This window comes from Palaemon carinicauda, chromosome 23, assembly GCF_036898095.1.
Source record: "Palaemon carinicauda isolate YSFRI2023 chromosome 23, ASM3689809v2, whole genome shotgun sequence".
Taxonomy (NCBI): domain Eukaryota; kingdom Metazoa; phylum Arthropoda; class Malacostraca; order Decapoda; family Palaemonidae; genus Palaemon; species Palaemon carinicauda.
Window position 1 is genome coordinate 112158996 of NC_090747.1, and position 18053 is coordinate 112177048.

The following is an 18053-nucleotide window of genomic DNA, read 5'->3' on the forward strand; positions in this document are numbered from 1 at the left end:
TATAGTAAGGATTTATTTCGTTAGGTATAGCTGTCAACTGTTTAACAAAGTAGTTTGCATTATCTTTAGGTAGCTTAACCAGACGACTTTGCTTAAATACAGGGCAATGCTGACTTGCTTTTTTAGTCTTCTAGTAAACCAACTGAAAATTGCAACTGATCTTTTGGGCCAAAATTAATTTAATGTTATAATTTATAGCTTAAAGTTAAATGCAGATAATTCCTGGGAAAATTGGGTGGTGAAATCGACACGCAACTCAAAAATTTACATTATCCTTTATTTGTGATATTACACAAAATGTGTAAGATCGGCTTTATTGGTAAGCAGTGAAAAAACTAAGAAATCACGTGAATAAATGTATATTTATAAAATAATATAATTTAATAAGAAGAAAAATTCCACGTGGTTCCTAGTTTCACACTGATTGTTGCCTGTAACAATAAATATTGCCCTAAGATAATTACAGATATAATCAAAACTTTGGAAACTACATATTTCAAGCTTTTTAAATAAACAAAGCACAATTTACCTCTCAGAACAGAGAATACATTGGTCTTTTAGTTCTGTACATAAAGAAACCGTATTCTATTAATGGCTATAAAATAATGTAGGTAATCACCTTCACCCACCTTCATAAAAACCTTTAGTACAATTTTTTGCATAATATAAAGTTTGTTCATTTACAGAGTCGAGTGTTGTGGCACACAGGAGGTAATATACACATCACAAACCATTGAGGGGAAGAGCAGTACACATTTTTACAATCATTAATTAGCAAGAATAGCAGGATTTTTGTGATAATCTGTTTTGTTTAGTAACTTATAACAAAAATTCTGCTTAAGCAGCAGCAGGCTTTTAGGCAATTAGGACTAGATTCCATGATTACAACTACAACAAAGGCATTAACCCAAATTTTCAAATCTCGTTCAGATCCGGCTTATTTTATCATAAATGTATTATTTGAAGCGGCCCAGATCTAGACGACATTCCAGAATATGGGCTGAAAGTCACGACAGTTCACTGGAAGAACAACACTGAAGAGGAGGCACTATTGGTGGCAGTGTTTGGGTGAAAATATATCAAAGGGGCTTGGATGATTTTACTCTCGAGTTACAGGCAAGTACCAGTTGTTAATGAAGAAATAGAAGGAAAAAAATATATAGCTTTTATTTTTAACTTCAAATTTCCGTTAAAATTTTGTTGGAAGTCAGCAACCTGGCACAAAGCCTTACCTTTGCTTCCCACTCCTCTTTTTAGCACCTGGTAGACCCAATGTCTTTCAGTCTACCATTCTTAACTGCTTTATCTGGTAAGAGTGATAGGCATTCATTGTACCAACAACACTTCCATGGGAAATGTTCTCAAGTCCTCTAAATGTCAATACCCACTCCCAGATATTTTGCTTTCCATTTCTTATTATTTGTGCAAAGCAATCCTTAATAGTATCAATACTGAAAGGACTTGGTACGAGATCCTGATCAGAGCCTAAACTTCGCTATTTTAGTTTAATGTATCACCAGGACACAATAACTTATGTTGTTAATATGAATTTTCCTTAGATCCACTTATAATAGTCACCTAAAACAGCAAATTAGATGGTCCACGATAATCTTCACTCCTTTATTGTGACTTCTCCCCTTTCACCACTGATTATCATCAAACTGAGGGTTATGGTGACATTTTCATCCCTCCAAAAGATTTAACAGTGAGGTTAAACCCCAATACTTTAGATTCTTCTTATATAATTTTACAGGTCAGATTCACCATACAGTGAAGTGGAGAATGACATGTAGTCAAGAGCCTCTGGAGGAGCACCATCGCCAGTGTAAGGCTGCATGCGCTGGATACAGTATTCGGCCTGATCAGGTGGCAACTCGCGCTGCAATTCCTCAGGAAGGATGTATGGCTGGGGAAAAGAAAAAAAATTAATGTGTAAATGGTATAGTCAGGAAAAAAATTACTATGACTGCCCTCAATTCAACACCTATGTGAAAGGTACGTTCTTTAGTTTTGAGAGAATAAAGAGAGTTCAAAAGCCTATTTATTTCTTATTTGCTTCAAGGCACATCCTTGAGAATTTCGCAAATATATGCAATAAGGATTTTAGTTACAGATGTATTACATACAGGATTAAAATCAATTGACTGAATAATGAACAAAAGAGAAAATTTAAATTACTTGGCAACTAAATACATTATCTACAATTTACTATGTACTGGTATTTGAAGCATTATGAAGGGGAAAAATTTATTTACTATTCTAGCTCTAGTGAAACTTGAAATCAACGCTTCTTTACAGGTACAAAAAGTTATAATTTACAGTATAACAATTGACTAGTTTTACTGCCCACTGCTTCTTGAAATTGGTGCTATTGCAAGCTATTCCTGCCAAAACAAGTCTATCTTCCTTCTTTTTTACTCGGAGTAACTTGAGCATGCAACACAGATGTCAGGATAGTAAGTGTTACCCATCAAAAAAAATACAGTACTATCATATTACAAGATAAATGAATCTAGAGTTTGTATTGATTTTTTTTTCTAAAGAGTTGTGAGTAATTGCAATGTCACCTAGATAATTGCAGTAAACAGTTCAAAATTCTAGTTTTGTATCTCTCAAATACTGTAGGTAAATATGAATGATGAAAAAGGCAAATTTCAATTTCTCTACCATGGATGTTGAGAACACCAGGTATATTCCCTACCTTGTCTCCAGCAAGGATCCTGAAGGAATCAATAACTTGTTCAGCAGTGTCAGAATCAACATTCTCGCGAGTCATGAAGTCCAAGAATGCATCAAACTGAGTGAATCCAGTGTTGTTAGGATCTACAATACTGAGAGTTCTCTGGAAATCAATGTCTCCCTGTTGGTCCTTGCTGAAGGAGTATCCCAAAGAGATCAAGCATGACTTGAATTCATCCGGTGCCAAACGTCCTGCCCTGGAAAGCAAAAAAAAAATAAGTTGCGAGATGACAATGGTATCGGTAACCATTGAATAAAATAACATTAACAATGCACTGTCTACATGAACACGGCAATTACTTTAAAAACACTTACCTGTTCTTGTCAAAGTGATTGAATGAGCCACGGAATTCTGTGAGCTGCTCTTGGCTAATACCCTTGGAGTCTCTGGTAAGAATCTGGTTCTCAACTTCATTGATAGTGCGGTTGATGGAGGTCAGCAACTGTTCCCATCCCACACGGAGGGTCTCCATAGTATATTGAGTGTACCTGTCCAAGTAAAGAGTCAGTTTGGGTAATGATTCAGTTTAAGTAATGACTGCAAAATATGCTAAAGAGAGAGCCTCACTTACTGTTAAATCATAACAAAAAAATTTTAAGTACAGTGTACTGTGAAAGTGATAAAAAAATGGCAAGTTTTTACCTTTGCAAATTTTAAAAGTAAATTTGTACAGTGATTGTGCAGCAGCTTTTGGGTACTTTCCACCTCAAAGAGCCAAATAGCACTGTAGAACTGCGTTTTACTCTAGTCTCTCAACCCCAGAAGTTATTTATAGAATGCATAAAAGTATCTTTAGCAGTGCAGGAGGTCTCAGCACTACTGTAATATTAACATGTTTTTAAGCCAACTGGAAATCTCTATATTAAATAGTACTTCCTTTCCCTCACTTGAATTTCTATATCTTTTTATGAAAATAACAAATTACAGTGAAACCTCATTCTTGTACAATAAGACATCATGTAAGCTTTATAAAACAACCAAATGGGGTAGTGAGATCTGCCAAATGTTCTACAAAGTTGTGTATATAATCAAAAGTGGGGTCATATGGTATAAAAAGTCAAATTTATAATTATTTCTATGAAAGTAAGAAAATTCAATATGGCCATGTAACATTAAAATAATATGCCACCGCAGTACTCTGAAGGAAGATGAAAAGCTTACATGGTTTTAGATTTGTGAAAAATAAACTTTAATTATCAGACTTTGCTTCTGTAACAGATTTTAATTATATTTTTTCATAAAAGGAGCACTGAGTACTTTAAGATTCTAAAAAAATGTTATGAATAATTAATAACAAAATTAATGCAGTCTTATGAAGATGTTTGGTATTTTAGGGTATATATACAGCCCAAAATGCAAGGATATTGCCATTACTGTATTGTACATACATTCCTTACTTGACTTTGATTTTATGCTTCAAGTTACGTACACATACCACTATCTCGTACATACTAATATAATCTATTTCCCCACATATGTAAGTTGAGTTACAAAAGGAGTACTATACCTGTTCTCAAAGATCATAGACTCCTGGACAGCTTGGTGAATCTTCTCCATCTCATCCATGATGGCTTTGTTGCTGATAACGGCGTTTTCATAATCCTTCAGACGGTTCAGCTGATCTTCAAGGACGGAACCCTGGAAAAGAATTTTATTTATTTCCTCTTCTGCAACAGTAATACAAGAATTATTTCCTCTTCTGCAACAGTAATACAAGAATTATTTCCTCTTCTGCAACAGTAATACAAGAATTATTTCCTCTTCTGCAACAGTAATACAAGAATGGTTTCAATTCTACTACTGACAAAGATTTTATTCATGATATTAAAAACAAAGAGCTATTACATTTTATAACTTACATGCATTCCCATGCCAATGGCAGCGACAGCATCCATCTGCTTCTCAATCCATGGACCAACACCATTAGCCTTTTCAGCAAACTGGCGACGGAGTGATTCATTGTCTATGAAAGTGTTAAGGAATTAAAGGCACAAAATGAAACTTGAAGAACAATTGACTATACATGCAGTACACAAATCAATTTAAAGAAACTATATTACACCAGTACCAGCTGAACTCGGTTGAGTCCCTTGTTAGGCTGGGAGGAACGTAGAGAGTAGAGGTCCCCTTTTTTGTTTTGTTTCATTTGTTGATGTCGGCTACCCCCCAAAATTGGGGGAAGTGCCTTGGTATATGTATGTATGTATATTACACCTAGCCGTAGACCTACTAAATAAAGTATGCGATTCATTCTACTATGCACAAGGTCACTGCACTTTCGCGACTTGATACGCAAGGAGAAAAAGCAGCAATATTTACAGTAAATACATGTTTGGGAATATCTAAAAAGCAATCTTAAAATAAAACTGTGATCCAATTATCTTATAAAACGTATCAATTCGACTTAGTCATGTTTTTTTAAGCAAATCCCAATGAATATTCCAACATACCAGGCCATATGAATGATATAATTGTTATAACTATAAAATAGATTAACTAGAATACAGTACTGCATTCTTTACTGTTACTGTACAGTATTAGGTAGTTTCTAACCAGAACAGTAAATTCTTGACTTGTGTTTGGCACAAAAAAATTGTTCTTCCAGGTCTGAAAACTGGATTAAGATACAATTAAGTCAGTTACTGTGCTAGTTATCAATTTGTTTAAAGAGACCACATTTATATTACTCTATATGCCCAAGAGATTTATTCTTAAATAAAAAGAAAAAATTTGACCACGGGCAAGTTAAAAGAAAGTGAACAGCTGGGTAACAGGAAAACAAATGAAATGTATTAGAAGTTGAAGGGATACTAATGCAGCCACTTAAAAGAAACCATAAGGAATCTTTAGTGTCTGCATAGCACTGAACAAAGAGACACTGTAGGTAAACACTACAGCAGGGTTAATATTTGATAATCAAACATTAAGTAAGATATAAAAGGAAACTGAAATGCATTAATTTATATAAAACTAGATAGAAAAAAAAAACTGCTGCAGCAGTAGTTATACTGGATAAACAAAATTTTATGGATCACTACATTGATAAAAACTATTATATAATAAATTCACCATTCATGTGAGCTACCTTTCTGCAATTAATAGTATAAATAGTTATGATTTTTCCTATTTTCAAAATATTTTTAATATCCCCAGGAAAAAAACTAATCCCCTTTACCACAGAATTCTTTATACCAATTTTAGAAAAAATAAATTATCCTTTCATTCTAGAGATCCTGCCAAAGATTTCAAGTGTCATACATACAGACAAACATTAAACACAATTTCATAAGAACCAAAATACTTTGAACTCTCCACAATAATGACCCAAAAAAGGGATTTTGACGAAGGAAAAATCTATTTCTGTGACGCCCAATGAAATGCTCCTTAAAGCACCATTTCAAAGGTATAAATACTGCTAAATATACCAGAGAAAAAAAGTTGCATGGAATTCCAGGAATATATCCAGCTCGCTCACCCCTAAAGGGTGTCGGTATTAAAACTGGGGCGAGTGATACCACTACCAGAGGTTCCTTTCCAATTAGACTTCTCCCTCCTCAATATCCCCCGTTACTACGAGGTGTCATTCACTAAAATGCTATGATTATATAACTAAAACTAGTGTTTTTGACACTGCCAAAAGGATACTCTGCTGTTTGCCAAGTTCATTCTGTAGAGTTCCATCACGCTGGGGTACAAGCTTCTTGACTTCGCCCCACTTTCCAGAGATAACCTGTAATTCAAATGAGAAAATGCATATTTTTTCCTTGAAATAATGTAATGCAGTAATTGTTTACTGGCGATAATCTATAGGAAAATATCTAAATATCACTCAAAGGTATACCTTTGATTAATTTTACAGAAAGAAAATATAAATTCATTACAATTACTATTCTAAATTAAATAATACTGTACAATGTAATTTAAAACTAGTCTATACTTTCATATAAAAAGCACTTCCATATTTTAACTATGTTGGGTAAATTACACAGGACTCAAGTACTATGCTATACTACGTGCAACAAGAGGTGTACTTTATCTACATGGTTGCAATGCATTAACAGTTGTGCCTCTGTAAAAGGCTCAAATTATTGTTCAAAAATAATTGACTAAAGTAGTCTATCACTGTACAACAGACGGATTGCATTAAGTTATGTGATTTAAACTGGCAATTGTGAATTATGATAGTCTATCACTGTACATAAAGACTGTTTATGGTAAGTTATGCGAATGCCATTGGTAACAGTGACGTATGATATGCATTCATGCACGTATTCTTACAAATCTTACCTCAACCGCACTTAATATGCTTTCACTATCCTAAGGAAGTACATGAAAAACAAGGCAAAATCCTATTAAATAAAAATTATTCTTAATAACGGTTTTCCAATTATAGGATTTACTTCTACAAAAAAAAATGGACAACTTTTTAAAGAAAAATTTTTCATGGACTGTTGATTGGAATAGCAAATAGTTTAATTATAATCATCCATCCTGAAGGGCCATGTATGTATACTTTGTAAAATATTTAAATAATGTAATACTATTAGTAAGTGTATTGTTTACACTACTGAGTATAACTGCAATTTGGCATGCTTAACTAGACACCTGCTTTGAAATGTAAAATGAAAATATGGCAAATAACTAAAATTCAGAGCAAAAGAATGTCCTTGCTTCAAACTTTTAAATAAACTAAGACCTATATAAAAACATTTAAACTAAAGAAGTCCCCTGGCTTCAAATTTACAGGCATAAGAAATACATTGTCTTAAAATTCAAACACGAACTCCTTACATTTAAATTTACAGGCAAACTGCCCTTACTGTAAAATATATAGAGAACCTTCCTTTGAAATTTGAACAAAGAGTCCTTTTCTCCCATTTGAACTGAAACCAATTAGATGACATTGCTTTCCAGATTTTGGAGACTTGCCAATATTCTGAGCTGCCTGCACCCAGCATTTAAAATAACGTACCCTTGGTCACTACTGTATTGTGATTATTATAGATATTCCTTATAATAAATTTTTTTATTTGATTATGCCTTCAAAAGAAAAGCTGTGTATGTTGCACACATAAAGCAGTCCACAAAATAATTTTATTTGATTCTGTCATCAGAATCTTAATAATTTAAAATTTTATATCTTGATTTTATAGGATAAGAATCTGAAAGGGTTAATATGAAACAAAATCCTCAACACATAACAATAAACCATCAAATATTCTAGATCTATGGGACTATTTCTAGATGTGTGAATTAATACAAATTTTGTATGAAAACTAATAACTTGTGAGTTGGAAAAAAAATTCTAAAAATTGTCTGCATCATCAATATTGTAATAAAACAGACAATTTGCAACATATTAAATTTTACCATATTCAGCTGTAAATAAACAATAATCAAAGGAATCATATAAAGTAAACCGTGATCACTTTTACACGAGGAAAGCTTCAACAAATAAATTTTCAAATGATGAACTTGTATATGAAACAATCAATATAAAAATTAAAGGTAAAAACAACTCAATACGCAATAACGTTCATAAGCTGGGCATAACAAAAAGTTATCAAAATGAAAATTAGTGTATCAAATATATAATGAACATTCTACTACTAAATATTGTAATGAGAAATAACCCAAATAAGTTAATAAATGAATTCAAATATATTCTATTATCAGGACCTCACCTGAGCAGTCAGAGTAGTGTATGGGTTGTCAAGACCACCAGGGATCTTGTACTGCTGAGCAATGTGCTGTACTTCATTAACAAGGGTCATGATGGCCTGGTATTCCTTGTCGGCCTCACCAAGGGTTGCCTTGAACTGGTTGTGTGCATCAATCAAGCCCTGAATCTCTTCAATGGTGTGCACAATGAACATATCAACGAGATCTTCACAAGCTCCATCAAGCCAGTTGTTGAAGGGCTGAAATAAGAATTCATTTGTGACATGAAGATGAAAACTTATACTATCAATAATCACTGTTCTATTCACAGTTATTCTATTCAGTGATACCTAAAAATATATTGAAATCTAATACCAGTCTTTAGAAATAATGCATTGTGATACTCACTGCTGCCCTCTTGGCAAATTCAAGATGGAGTTGATCAATCTTTTCAAGAAGCTTCTCGGTTTCTTCCAAGTTGTTCCTGCGAGTTGTAGTGAGGGTGCCAAGTCTGTCCCACTGGTCGCAAATGGCTTGGCAACGAGAGTTGATGGTAGCAGAATCATAGTAGTCAAGAGCATTGAGCTCCTGAGCAATAGCTGCAATTTGTTCCACACGATCCTTGGAAAGGCAAAATTAGGAACATTTACAAGATGTTAACAATTGTTAATATTACAGCATCAAATAAAAAAATAAACAAATCTGATGCAGCAATTTTTGTTTTAATATTTTCTCTATATGAATCATTATATAATATATATATATCTACACTAATCTATAATTTGCAGTGTTTGTACAACAGATAAAAAGGCCAACCTGGTGTGCAGCAAGATCGGATTCAAAGGCTTCGTGCTTCTTCTTTAAAGCCTTGAGCTCATTAAGCTTGCAATTCCTGAAGTCCTGGCTCTGCAACATTTCCTCCTTACCAGAAGTCCAGCCCTCATGGATTTCGGCCTTATGCTTGAATTTCTTAGCCAAATGTTCAAGACGCTCTAACCTGGAATATCAATTTTTTTCATATGAGTTTTTTAGCTATTTGATTCCTTAAACAGTGCAATAAGCAAAACTTTTCTAATGCCTATAACTGTAATGGTAAAATTATTCTTTGATAATCATTATAAAGAACAATTGAATAGCAAAATGTTTTATCAATGTAATTTTAAAAATACTGGATAAAGCCAATGAAAGCAACTTTCTTCCATATCAAAATTACCTCATCATCTCGGAAAGCAGCCAATCTTCGAAAGATTTTTCACATCCTTCAAGATTCTTCCAGGCATTGGCAATGTCAGTGACACTCTTGCCCTCGGAGGGAAGGTATGCTGGGCGGTTTGAGAGGCGGAGTTTGGTCTGTGGAGGGAACGAAAACATTAATAAATTTCGGTTGTAACAAAATCATATTAAAAAATAATTTCAATCATATTACTTGCTGAATCTGAGACCTGCAAGAACCAATAAAAACTCAAGTGTACTATACTGCACCTGAAGTGTGTTGAAGTTAGTCTCTAATCTGGCCTTCTGTTCCACACGAGGGGGCTTGTGGTTGCGTCTGTAGAGTCTGTATTCTTCTAATTTCTTTTGCAAATCAGCCAATGTGTTATCCTGCTGGCGGGCCTGAAGCCAAGGAATGGTGCGACGAATCCATTCCAGCAGGTCGGAGGTAAGGCGTTCGTATTCCTCCATGAGGCGCTCGTTCTCCTGGTTAACCTTCAGCACCTTGCAGATGCGGTTGGCAGCCATCTCAGCCTATTCAAATTAAATTCTGTTACAATTCTGCAGAATGAGTAATAGTCTTTAAAATACTTTTGTCCAACTTTGAAAATGTTGCCCTTTTCGTAAGTATCTCTTACGACTACTGTATATTTTTTCATCATAGTTTTTAAACAGAATGAAATTTTTAAGCAGTGAGTTTGGAAGAAATACTTAAACTTCATTAATGCACTGATATCATCGAACATTCTCAAATTCATAAACAGACCTTGCACAAAACTAGCAATGTCATAAAACAAAACAATAAGTCATCAATGATTGTAGTCATGCCTTTCATACACTTTAAAATGCATTATGGAGTATGCAAAGCAAGGCATTGAAATTTACTTTACCTCAATACTGTATCACAAACTACCTCCATTTGCATATAATACTTTTTACATTCCCAAACTTTAGAAAAAGTTACTCATGATATACCAAGCGGCCTAAGAAAAAATGTTCAAAAGAGAAGTAAATTCTGAACCCACCAATCTTGCAGCTCATCTCACTAACCTTTTGCACACCAGTAAATGTGTGGTAATACGAGGAAACATATGTCATGACGGCCCTTTCGTCTGGTACACCTTCTGATATGTCTGTAATGTACATAGTTAGTAAGTCACACTTCTACACTAAGGGCTAATTTAATACTCATCAATTAGTTGCACGAAAAAAGCACACGATATTGACAACTGGTTATGGGACGAAACTGAAATTTCAAAATGCTATGCTACAGTAGATCTCAAAAATCTGCTTCCAGTAGACAATTAAGCGGCTCTGTTGGGCAGACTAAGTAATAAATGAAAGTTAAAGAGGTACTAATCACTATGCAAGAGGGAAAAAAAATTAAAAATACATGCACAGGCATAAACGTACAATGATAGTAGAAATACAAAAGCTTTATTAAATTATTATCCAATACAAGACTATTCAAGCTTTGTACTATCATTGCTTTAATGAACACATACATTAACTAATCCATGCATGTTATCATATTTGTGAATAATAACTTGGAGAAAAATAATAATGTTATCGTAATAAAGTTTCATGAGATACGTGGTGTTAAAACTTAAATATAAAAAGTGAGACAAACACAAGCTAGAGGCAATGCAGTCACTGAGCATGTCTCTAGCAGAACAATAGTCAGAACATTCTAGTCAGCCAGTCAGCCAATCAGTCAGTCAGCAATCTTGCTCCAGCTTTACTCGAATTGCTGCTGCAGTTTCTGCACTTGGGTGCTCGGAATTGCTGTAACTACCACAAAGGTTAGTTGGAACAAATTTAACATTCTAAGAAATTTGCCTTGAAGCAGTTAAAAATTTATTTTTTTTTTTTAATAATGCTGGATTAATTTATGTATAGTAGAAAAAAAACCTATGTATCTCCTCCAAGGCAATGTTATAATAAAAGATCTAGCATAGTCAAAAGGTGAAATTTACTTCTTGAAAAACTTTAATAATAGTTTTGAAATTAAGGAAAAAAAAAATTGGGACTATTGCTAGAGCCTTTATGATAAGGCAGGGGTCTAGTATCCTGTGTGAGAAAATGTTGCGCCAGTGGTGGATCCATGCTGATGTGGGGCCGAATGATTACCTGCTGGGCCCCCTGGAAGGCATGGTAGTAGCAAGACACGTAGGTCATGATGGCGCGTTCATCGGCCTTAGGTGTGTTCACCAAATCTGAAAACACAGCCAAACATTTCAGTCTTCCTATTCTACAATTCCATGCATAGTCAACTTGCAGGAAAAACCTCCGACTCCAACGACATGGCTAGCTCCGCACTCTAAAGAGGAATGACAATGATAAGAGTTATCACGATTCTGGACTTGCTTAGAGCAAGAATTCAGACAGTCTGCAATCCTGGAAATTAAGAAAAAAAAAATGTAGGGTATAATAAGTCCCCTATATAAGAACAAGTTGCATTCCAAGAGTGGGTTCTCAATTTAGAAGCTCAATACGATTACCCTGAGTCTCTAGTTCATAACCCCCAATCCCCGAATCTTAATTTTTTTCAATCAGCTGATCTTGTTAACACTAATGAGTTAGCCTTCATGTGTATCAAGCATTCTTACGTATTCTGTTTAGCACTTATTCAAAAGACAGGTATTTCGAAAGATTTTAAATAAAAGTTCTGATCTAGGGGACTTAATGCATTAATACGAGGATTTTTTTTTAGCATTTTACCAATTATAATTTCTGCTACACATCTAAAAAATAGTTTCATATATGAAACTCTGGTGAATTTCTACTAAGTGATCTTACCATCGGGGTCCAACATCCTGGGGATGTCAAGGTGCTTCTCAGCAATATCGAAGGCAAGGTTAAGGTTGTGAAGGGGATCATCCTTGGATAGCTGAGAGTAGTCGAGAAGATCTGGCCTGTGACGGTGGATGAGGGCACAGAATGCGAGACCATCCTGAAAGGTACAACAATACATAATCATATTAACATGTAACCCATAATGGCATACCATTTGTCACCTGAACCACTGGCTTGTAAAAATCAAAATGCATGAAAGATTAACTTATTTACTTTATTTATCTAGTACAATGCAAGAGTTTCTACTTTGTTAAAACTGACATACACTGTATATATTTCCAGCCTTGACTTGAAGGGTCTGCTCTAAATTCTGTGATTGATATCATTATAGATAATAAAAACATATAATAACCTTGAATGAAGTGTGGAAGTTCTGCACGTTGACATTTTTGTAAGGTGCAGTCTTTCTCTGGCACCAGAGAAGGAGACCCTCCTTGGCAGTCATCTCCTCTACACTGATGTCCTGGATGGCGAATCGCAGGATGATGGTCCAGATCATACCCAAAGTCATCTTCAGGTTGCCATCAACAATTTCTGTTGAAATTAAAATTCTGTTAAGCATTTCTAGTTTTGAAGTAATTGTTGAAATAAAATATAAGTAATACCCCACTCTAAGTCTTAATTGGTTAAAACACACGTGACTTATATGACTTTTAAGTTCTCAATAAATGTACTGAACACTAAAAAGTACTTACAACCTGATATCATGTAATGTACAGCACTTCATCGACATATAAGCCAACGTAAGGTCAGGTAAAACAGTCTAACATGAATTTTGATTTTGCATTTTGGATGAGCGATATAAAGTCGGAACTGACGTATTGTATGTTGAACTAACGTAAAGAGAAGTATCACGGTTATACAATATATACAGTATAAAAGTGATTAGCCTTGCTCCTTGGGATAGACACCAAATTTTGTACTTATTCTAACTTTGAAATTCAGTTGACTAAAAATATATACTGTAAAACTTCATGAGTACAGGTTTTATTGTCAAAAATAGACAACAAAATATTAATAAAAAAGCTGCCCCTTCCTTTGTGTTATAACTAACTATCCAGATACTAAATCAGTTTTTCCTAAAAATTACTCCACAAAATTGACACAAGCTGGTATTCATATAAGAAAAAATTATAGTCGATTATATTTTTCAAGAGAAAGCATGATGCATGGTATATGAAAAGACAAAGAACAGCCCAACAATTAATTTCAATGAAGCATTCAACTTGTACATTCATAATTACTTTCACATATAATTTCTACCTATTATGTGGCTAGCCTTAAAGGATTTGCTTAAGAAGTAGAATAAAAAATTTAAATCAATTGATTTTTTCTCAGAAAGTTCATAAGTATATTGAAGAAGTTTACAATACTGACAAAGTTCATTTTATTAATTTTTGAACCTTAACATTTGTTGTTGGTTAAAGTGTAAATATTCATACATCAAAAGTTTTTGAACGCCTGTTGGCACAGTCTCTGAACTAACATGCTGTATGTAATTATCTATTCCTAAGTCTGCAGTTTGGATTTAGTGAGAGCCTTGGACCCTGTCACGCTCTTCTTGCAATCTCCAGTTATATTCTCAAATTTCTTCATTGTGGTCATAAAGTCATAAGACTGGTCTTGACTTCAGTGCTGTTTTTGACTTTGATAATCATATGGCCCTTATTTTTAAGCTTAAACATATGGGAATTGGCGAGTCACTACTAAGTACTGTATTGTCATTGGGTTTTGAACAATAGATTGGAAATAATAGTTGTTGATGGACAATACAGTAACTATAGGAATGTAATATCTGGTGTTCCTTTGTTCTTTTCTTTTCTTATCATATACCTATGATATGTGGCTAGCCTTGAAAACAAGCCTGTTGAATAAACAGATGCTACTACTCTTCTTTATATTGATCCCATCTACTATATGTAAACCTGTGGTTGTTGAGCCTTTAAACAAGGATTTAGCTAAAATTAGTGCAAGGTGAAAATTACTGGGGAGGAAGTTAAAATCTAACATAAATCAAAGTATGATTATACCGTAAGTACGCAAGGACATTGGATCCTCCCAACATTGATTTTTACATTGACAAAGTTTCTTTTACGAAATACAGTTCAAAATTCTAGGCACAATTCTTGATTGGGAAACGTATTTTCGATAAACATATCCAGTCTGTCTCTTCTTCATTTGCCCTAAAAATTGGTATATACAGTATGACTTTCAAGAATTTGGGAAACTTGTCTATCCAGAAGAAATGTTTTAATTTGTTTATTGTGTTATATTTTGAATACTATTCTCCTATCTGGTTTTCAGCAGCCAACTCTCAAGTTGTTGGACAAAAATTTGCTCAATTAAATTCCTTATCTCTACTCTGTATATAGTACTGTAATAATCTCTGGCATCATCATTAGATTAGCTTTGTCCATGTTTGAGATTTTCCATATTTCTGACCATCCTTTTCATTCACATCTTCCCCTCCTGTACCATCCACTATGTTAAGTACAAGGAATGCAATTAATTTTAACAATTTTGCATTTTCTTTCATATGGCTCAGTGCTACACATTATTCTAGAAGTTTTATTCCAGCTGTGACAAAGAAATAGTTGAATCCATGGAACTTCCAGAGTTTAAGCTCAATGCTTACCTATTGAACAGGGCGACGCGAGTCGTTTCATAGTTTACACATTACTAATCTGTTCAACATTGTTATCAATATTAATATATTGTATTTTTTCATTCTTTAATACTGTAGTTTATGCTTTAATCATCTATTTCTCTTCTTCACTGGCTGCTTGCAATATGGGGTCCTTGGGGCTTGTAGCGTTTTATTTATGCAACTAGTGTTGCAACTTGGCAAGTAATAATAACACCACCAATCATAATATTGACCAATATTAACTGCATAATGCCTGTATCATATTTTTTATTTATAATAAATTCATCAGTCAAACCATAGAACAAAATTACAATATACTTCAATATGAAATTCCTAGTTTTCAAGAGTACCACTGCGCTATGATGGGTTTGATATGTTTTAAATTACTGATGTCAAATTACTTTGCCATATCTGCCATTTATTAAAGAAGATTTGAAAAGGTTCAGTAGTAAGTGATGAAAATGGTCATCTGTATTTGCCATTATGACTGCTTAATAGCTTAGCCTCCATTTTCATTTACGACCAAATGGAAAGTAATGCAAACCATTTCAACAAGTGCATCAGTACTATATCAATCATGTTGTGAAGACTTTATTTCATATGCTAGTGTCTTTTGGACAATGCTAATATAGAGGAACTTTTTTTTTCTAAATATTGTCTGTTGAATATCAGGACACGTTTTATGAAAACAGCTTTTTTTTTTGTAATGATAATTGTTTACATGTAGTTTTACTAGGTGGTAATGGAAGAAACACTTAAAAATTTCTAGTGGAATCGACTTTTGGGCCAAGTTGACCTAGTAAGTAATTTTTATAAAGGAAAATTATTTCCACTCACTATTGGACACTTGGATTTTTTTATTCCTTTATAACTGAGTATTCCTTTACAGCCAACCGAGTCAAAAAATTTTTTCAGGGTTTAGAGCCATTTTTCTTCTATGAAAGAGCATGAATTCATTTAAAAAGGGGGATACTTTATAGTTACCTGATTTAAGTATCTTTTATAGTAAAGTTAAATGGAGAACTATAATAACTTGAATAACAATTCTTCTATTAAAGCACTTTTTTCCCATTTTTTGTATGGGGTAAGCACAGTTGCCTTTTTTTGAAGGCCTTTGCTTTGGCTTAGGGGTAGACCGTAGTCCCGATCGGCTGCCCTGCCTGACATCGCTTTAGACTCTGGTAGCGCATGTTTATGTGTTGTACAGTTGTCTTCATTAATTCCGGTACACTGATGTCTTCTTAGCGTCCCATGAAGTGTACCGTAATTAATGAAGCCGACTGTACCAGTCGCCAGTGTCCTTCCCACAATTAAGTATGGGAATTATCATATTCCCTATTCAATCCCAAGGATCTATCTACTGTACTTCAAGCAAAACCACAAGTTCCATAAGCAGTAATAATCAAGAGATTATTAAATCCTTTACCAAAACCCACCTTCAGCACCAATGGATACCAATTTGACACCCTTGCTGGCGATGAAGTCAAGAGCTTTGTTGACATTGGCAATCTTGTGGAAACGCATCTTGCCCCTGTCGGGTCTGGGGAGGGTCTCGCCAGAGATAACCTGCGAAAAATAGAGTTATTTATTTGAATGATCCTGGAACAATATACAAAAAGCATAAAATATACATAAATATAAGCATATTTTCCACTGAAGCCTTCAAGGACATCCTGGTCTTTGGTAAGTCACAGACATGAAGTTACAATCACTCAACGAGAAATGGGACTTGAGGTCCTCCTTCACTCGAGAACTTACCTCGAGCAGCAACATAAGTTTGAGGCCATTGCGGAATTCTTCCTCTATGCTCTCGATGAGGGTGCCCGCCTTGCGGAGATGAGAGTTACACCAGGCGGTGAAGGTCTGCAAGAGGAGGAAGACGTTGTAATGCATATTCAATAGTCTCTCTTAATTACTTTAAAAACATATTTAACGATCTTTGATGAGGATTGTTAACTCCTCCGTTTGTGAGTGAACGGTGATGGTGATGTCAAGCTAACATTGTTCAGAAGTAGGTGATGTTAAGCTAACATATTGTTCATAAGTAAGCGATGTCAAGCTAGCTTATTGTTTATAAATGGTGATGTCAAGCTAACATGTTTATAAGTAAGTGGTAATGTTAGGCTAACATCTTGTTCATAAGAAAGTGGTGTCAAGCTAACATGTTTATAAGTGGTGATATCAAGCTAACATGTATATAAGTAAGTGGTGATGTCAGGCTAACATATTGTTCATAAGTAGGAGGTGATGTCAACAAAGTACGTAAGAGGAAAGTGATGCCAAAATAATATTTGTAGGAGGGTGATGCCAAAGATATCTTGACCAAATTAAAGGCTATTTCAAAACACTTACAATAAATATGAGGAAACATCCACTACTCAAAGGGGTGATAAAAAAAAATCACAATATTGCCACCCCTATGAGGAAAAAGCATCATGCTTTTCCAACTACTAGGGTTGTAGCTTAGCAAGTAATAATAATAAAATGTTCACATGATCTGCTTCAGAAAGCAAGACAAGGATGGTTGGAAGAATTTGGTGAAAGCCCTTCCTTTGTGTCACACGGTGTTGGCAGTGTTAGAAAAATGGAATAGATGCCACACGAGGTATAACTGTATATAGCTACACTAGACTCCTAGAGTAAAAGGCAGGTGAACTTTCCTCTTTAGTAGAGCAGTGAATACATTGCAATCTACAAAATTGAAAGACTACTTTAAGAAAGTTGTGACTGGGGGTAGCCCATAATCTTTTAACATGTTCTGCACACAAGCATCGTGATTGGCTGCCACTCAAATGGTCTTTGGTCTGCTGTGGCTCACATAGCTCTCAAACATTATCTCATTGCTCCTCTGTTCTGACAAGCAGTACATGGGTTGTAATGTGTACGCAAGCCGCATTTGTCACTATTTAAGTATCATAATTACCTATAATCTGTGTT

At 34.5% G+C, this 18053-nt stretch overlaps 1 protein-coding gene across 2 annotated transcripts in view; it reads right to left on the bottom strand.

Annotated features, from left to right (window-relative positions):
• Positions 1–18053, bottom strand: part of Actn (alpha actinin) — a 58396-nt gene continuing 40343 nt past the window's right edge. The window contains exons 2-17 of one of the 2 annotated variants that reach the window (XM_068347395.1): positions 16875–16979; positions 16553–16682; positions 12822–13003; positions 12413–12566; positions 10664–10746; positions 9884–10147; positions 9615–9751; positions 9218–9398; positions 8810–9022; positions 8425–8661; positions 6386–6470; positions 4600–4703; positions 4248–4378; positions 3055–3228; positions 2702–2936; positions 1–1906 (exon numbers count right to left, since the gene is read on the bottom strand). In XM_068347395.1, coding sequence (XP_068203496.1) covers positions 1748–1906; positions 2702–2936; positions 3055–3228; positions 4248–4378; positions 4600–4703; positions 6386–6470; positions 8425–8661; positions 8810–9022; positions 9218–9398; positions 9615–9751; positions 9884–10147; positions 10664–10746; positions 12413–12566; positions 12822–13003; positions 16553–16682; positions 16875–16979 — 2574 coding nt within the window. In that variant the 3' untranslated portion in view covers positions 1–1747. Of the gene's footprint in view, positions 1907–2701; positions 2937–3054; positions 3229–4247; positions 4379–4599; positions 4704–6385; positions 6471–8424; positions 8662–8809; positions 9023–9217; positions 9399–9614; positions 9752–9883; positions 10148–10663; positions 10747–11743; positions 11830–12412; positions 12567–12821; positions 13004–16552; positions 16683–16874; positions 16980–18053 lie in introns of both variants that reach the window. The other variant, XM_068347394.1, reaches the window with a different exon arrangement.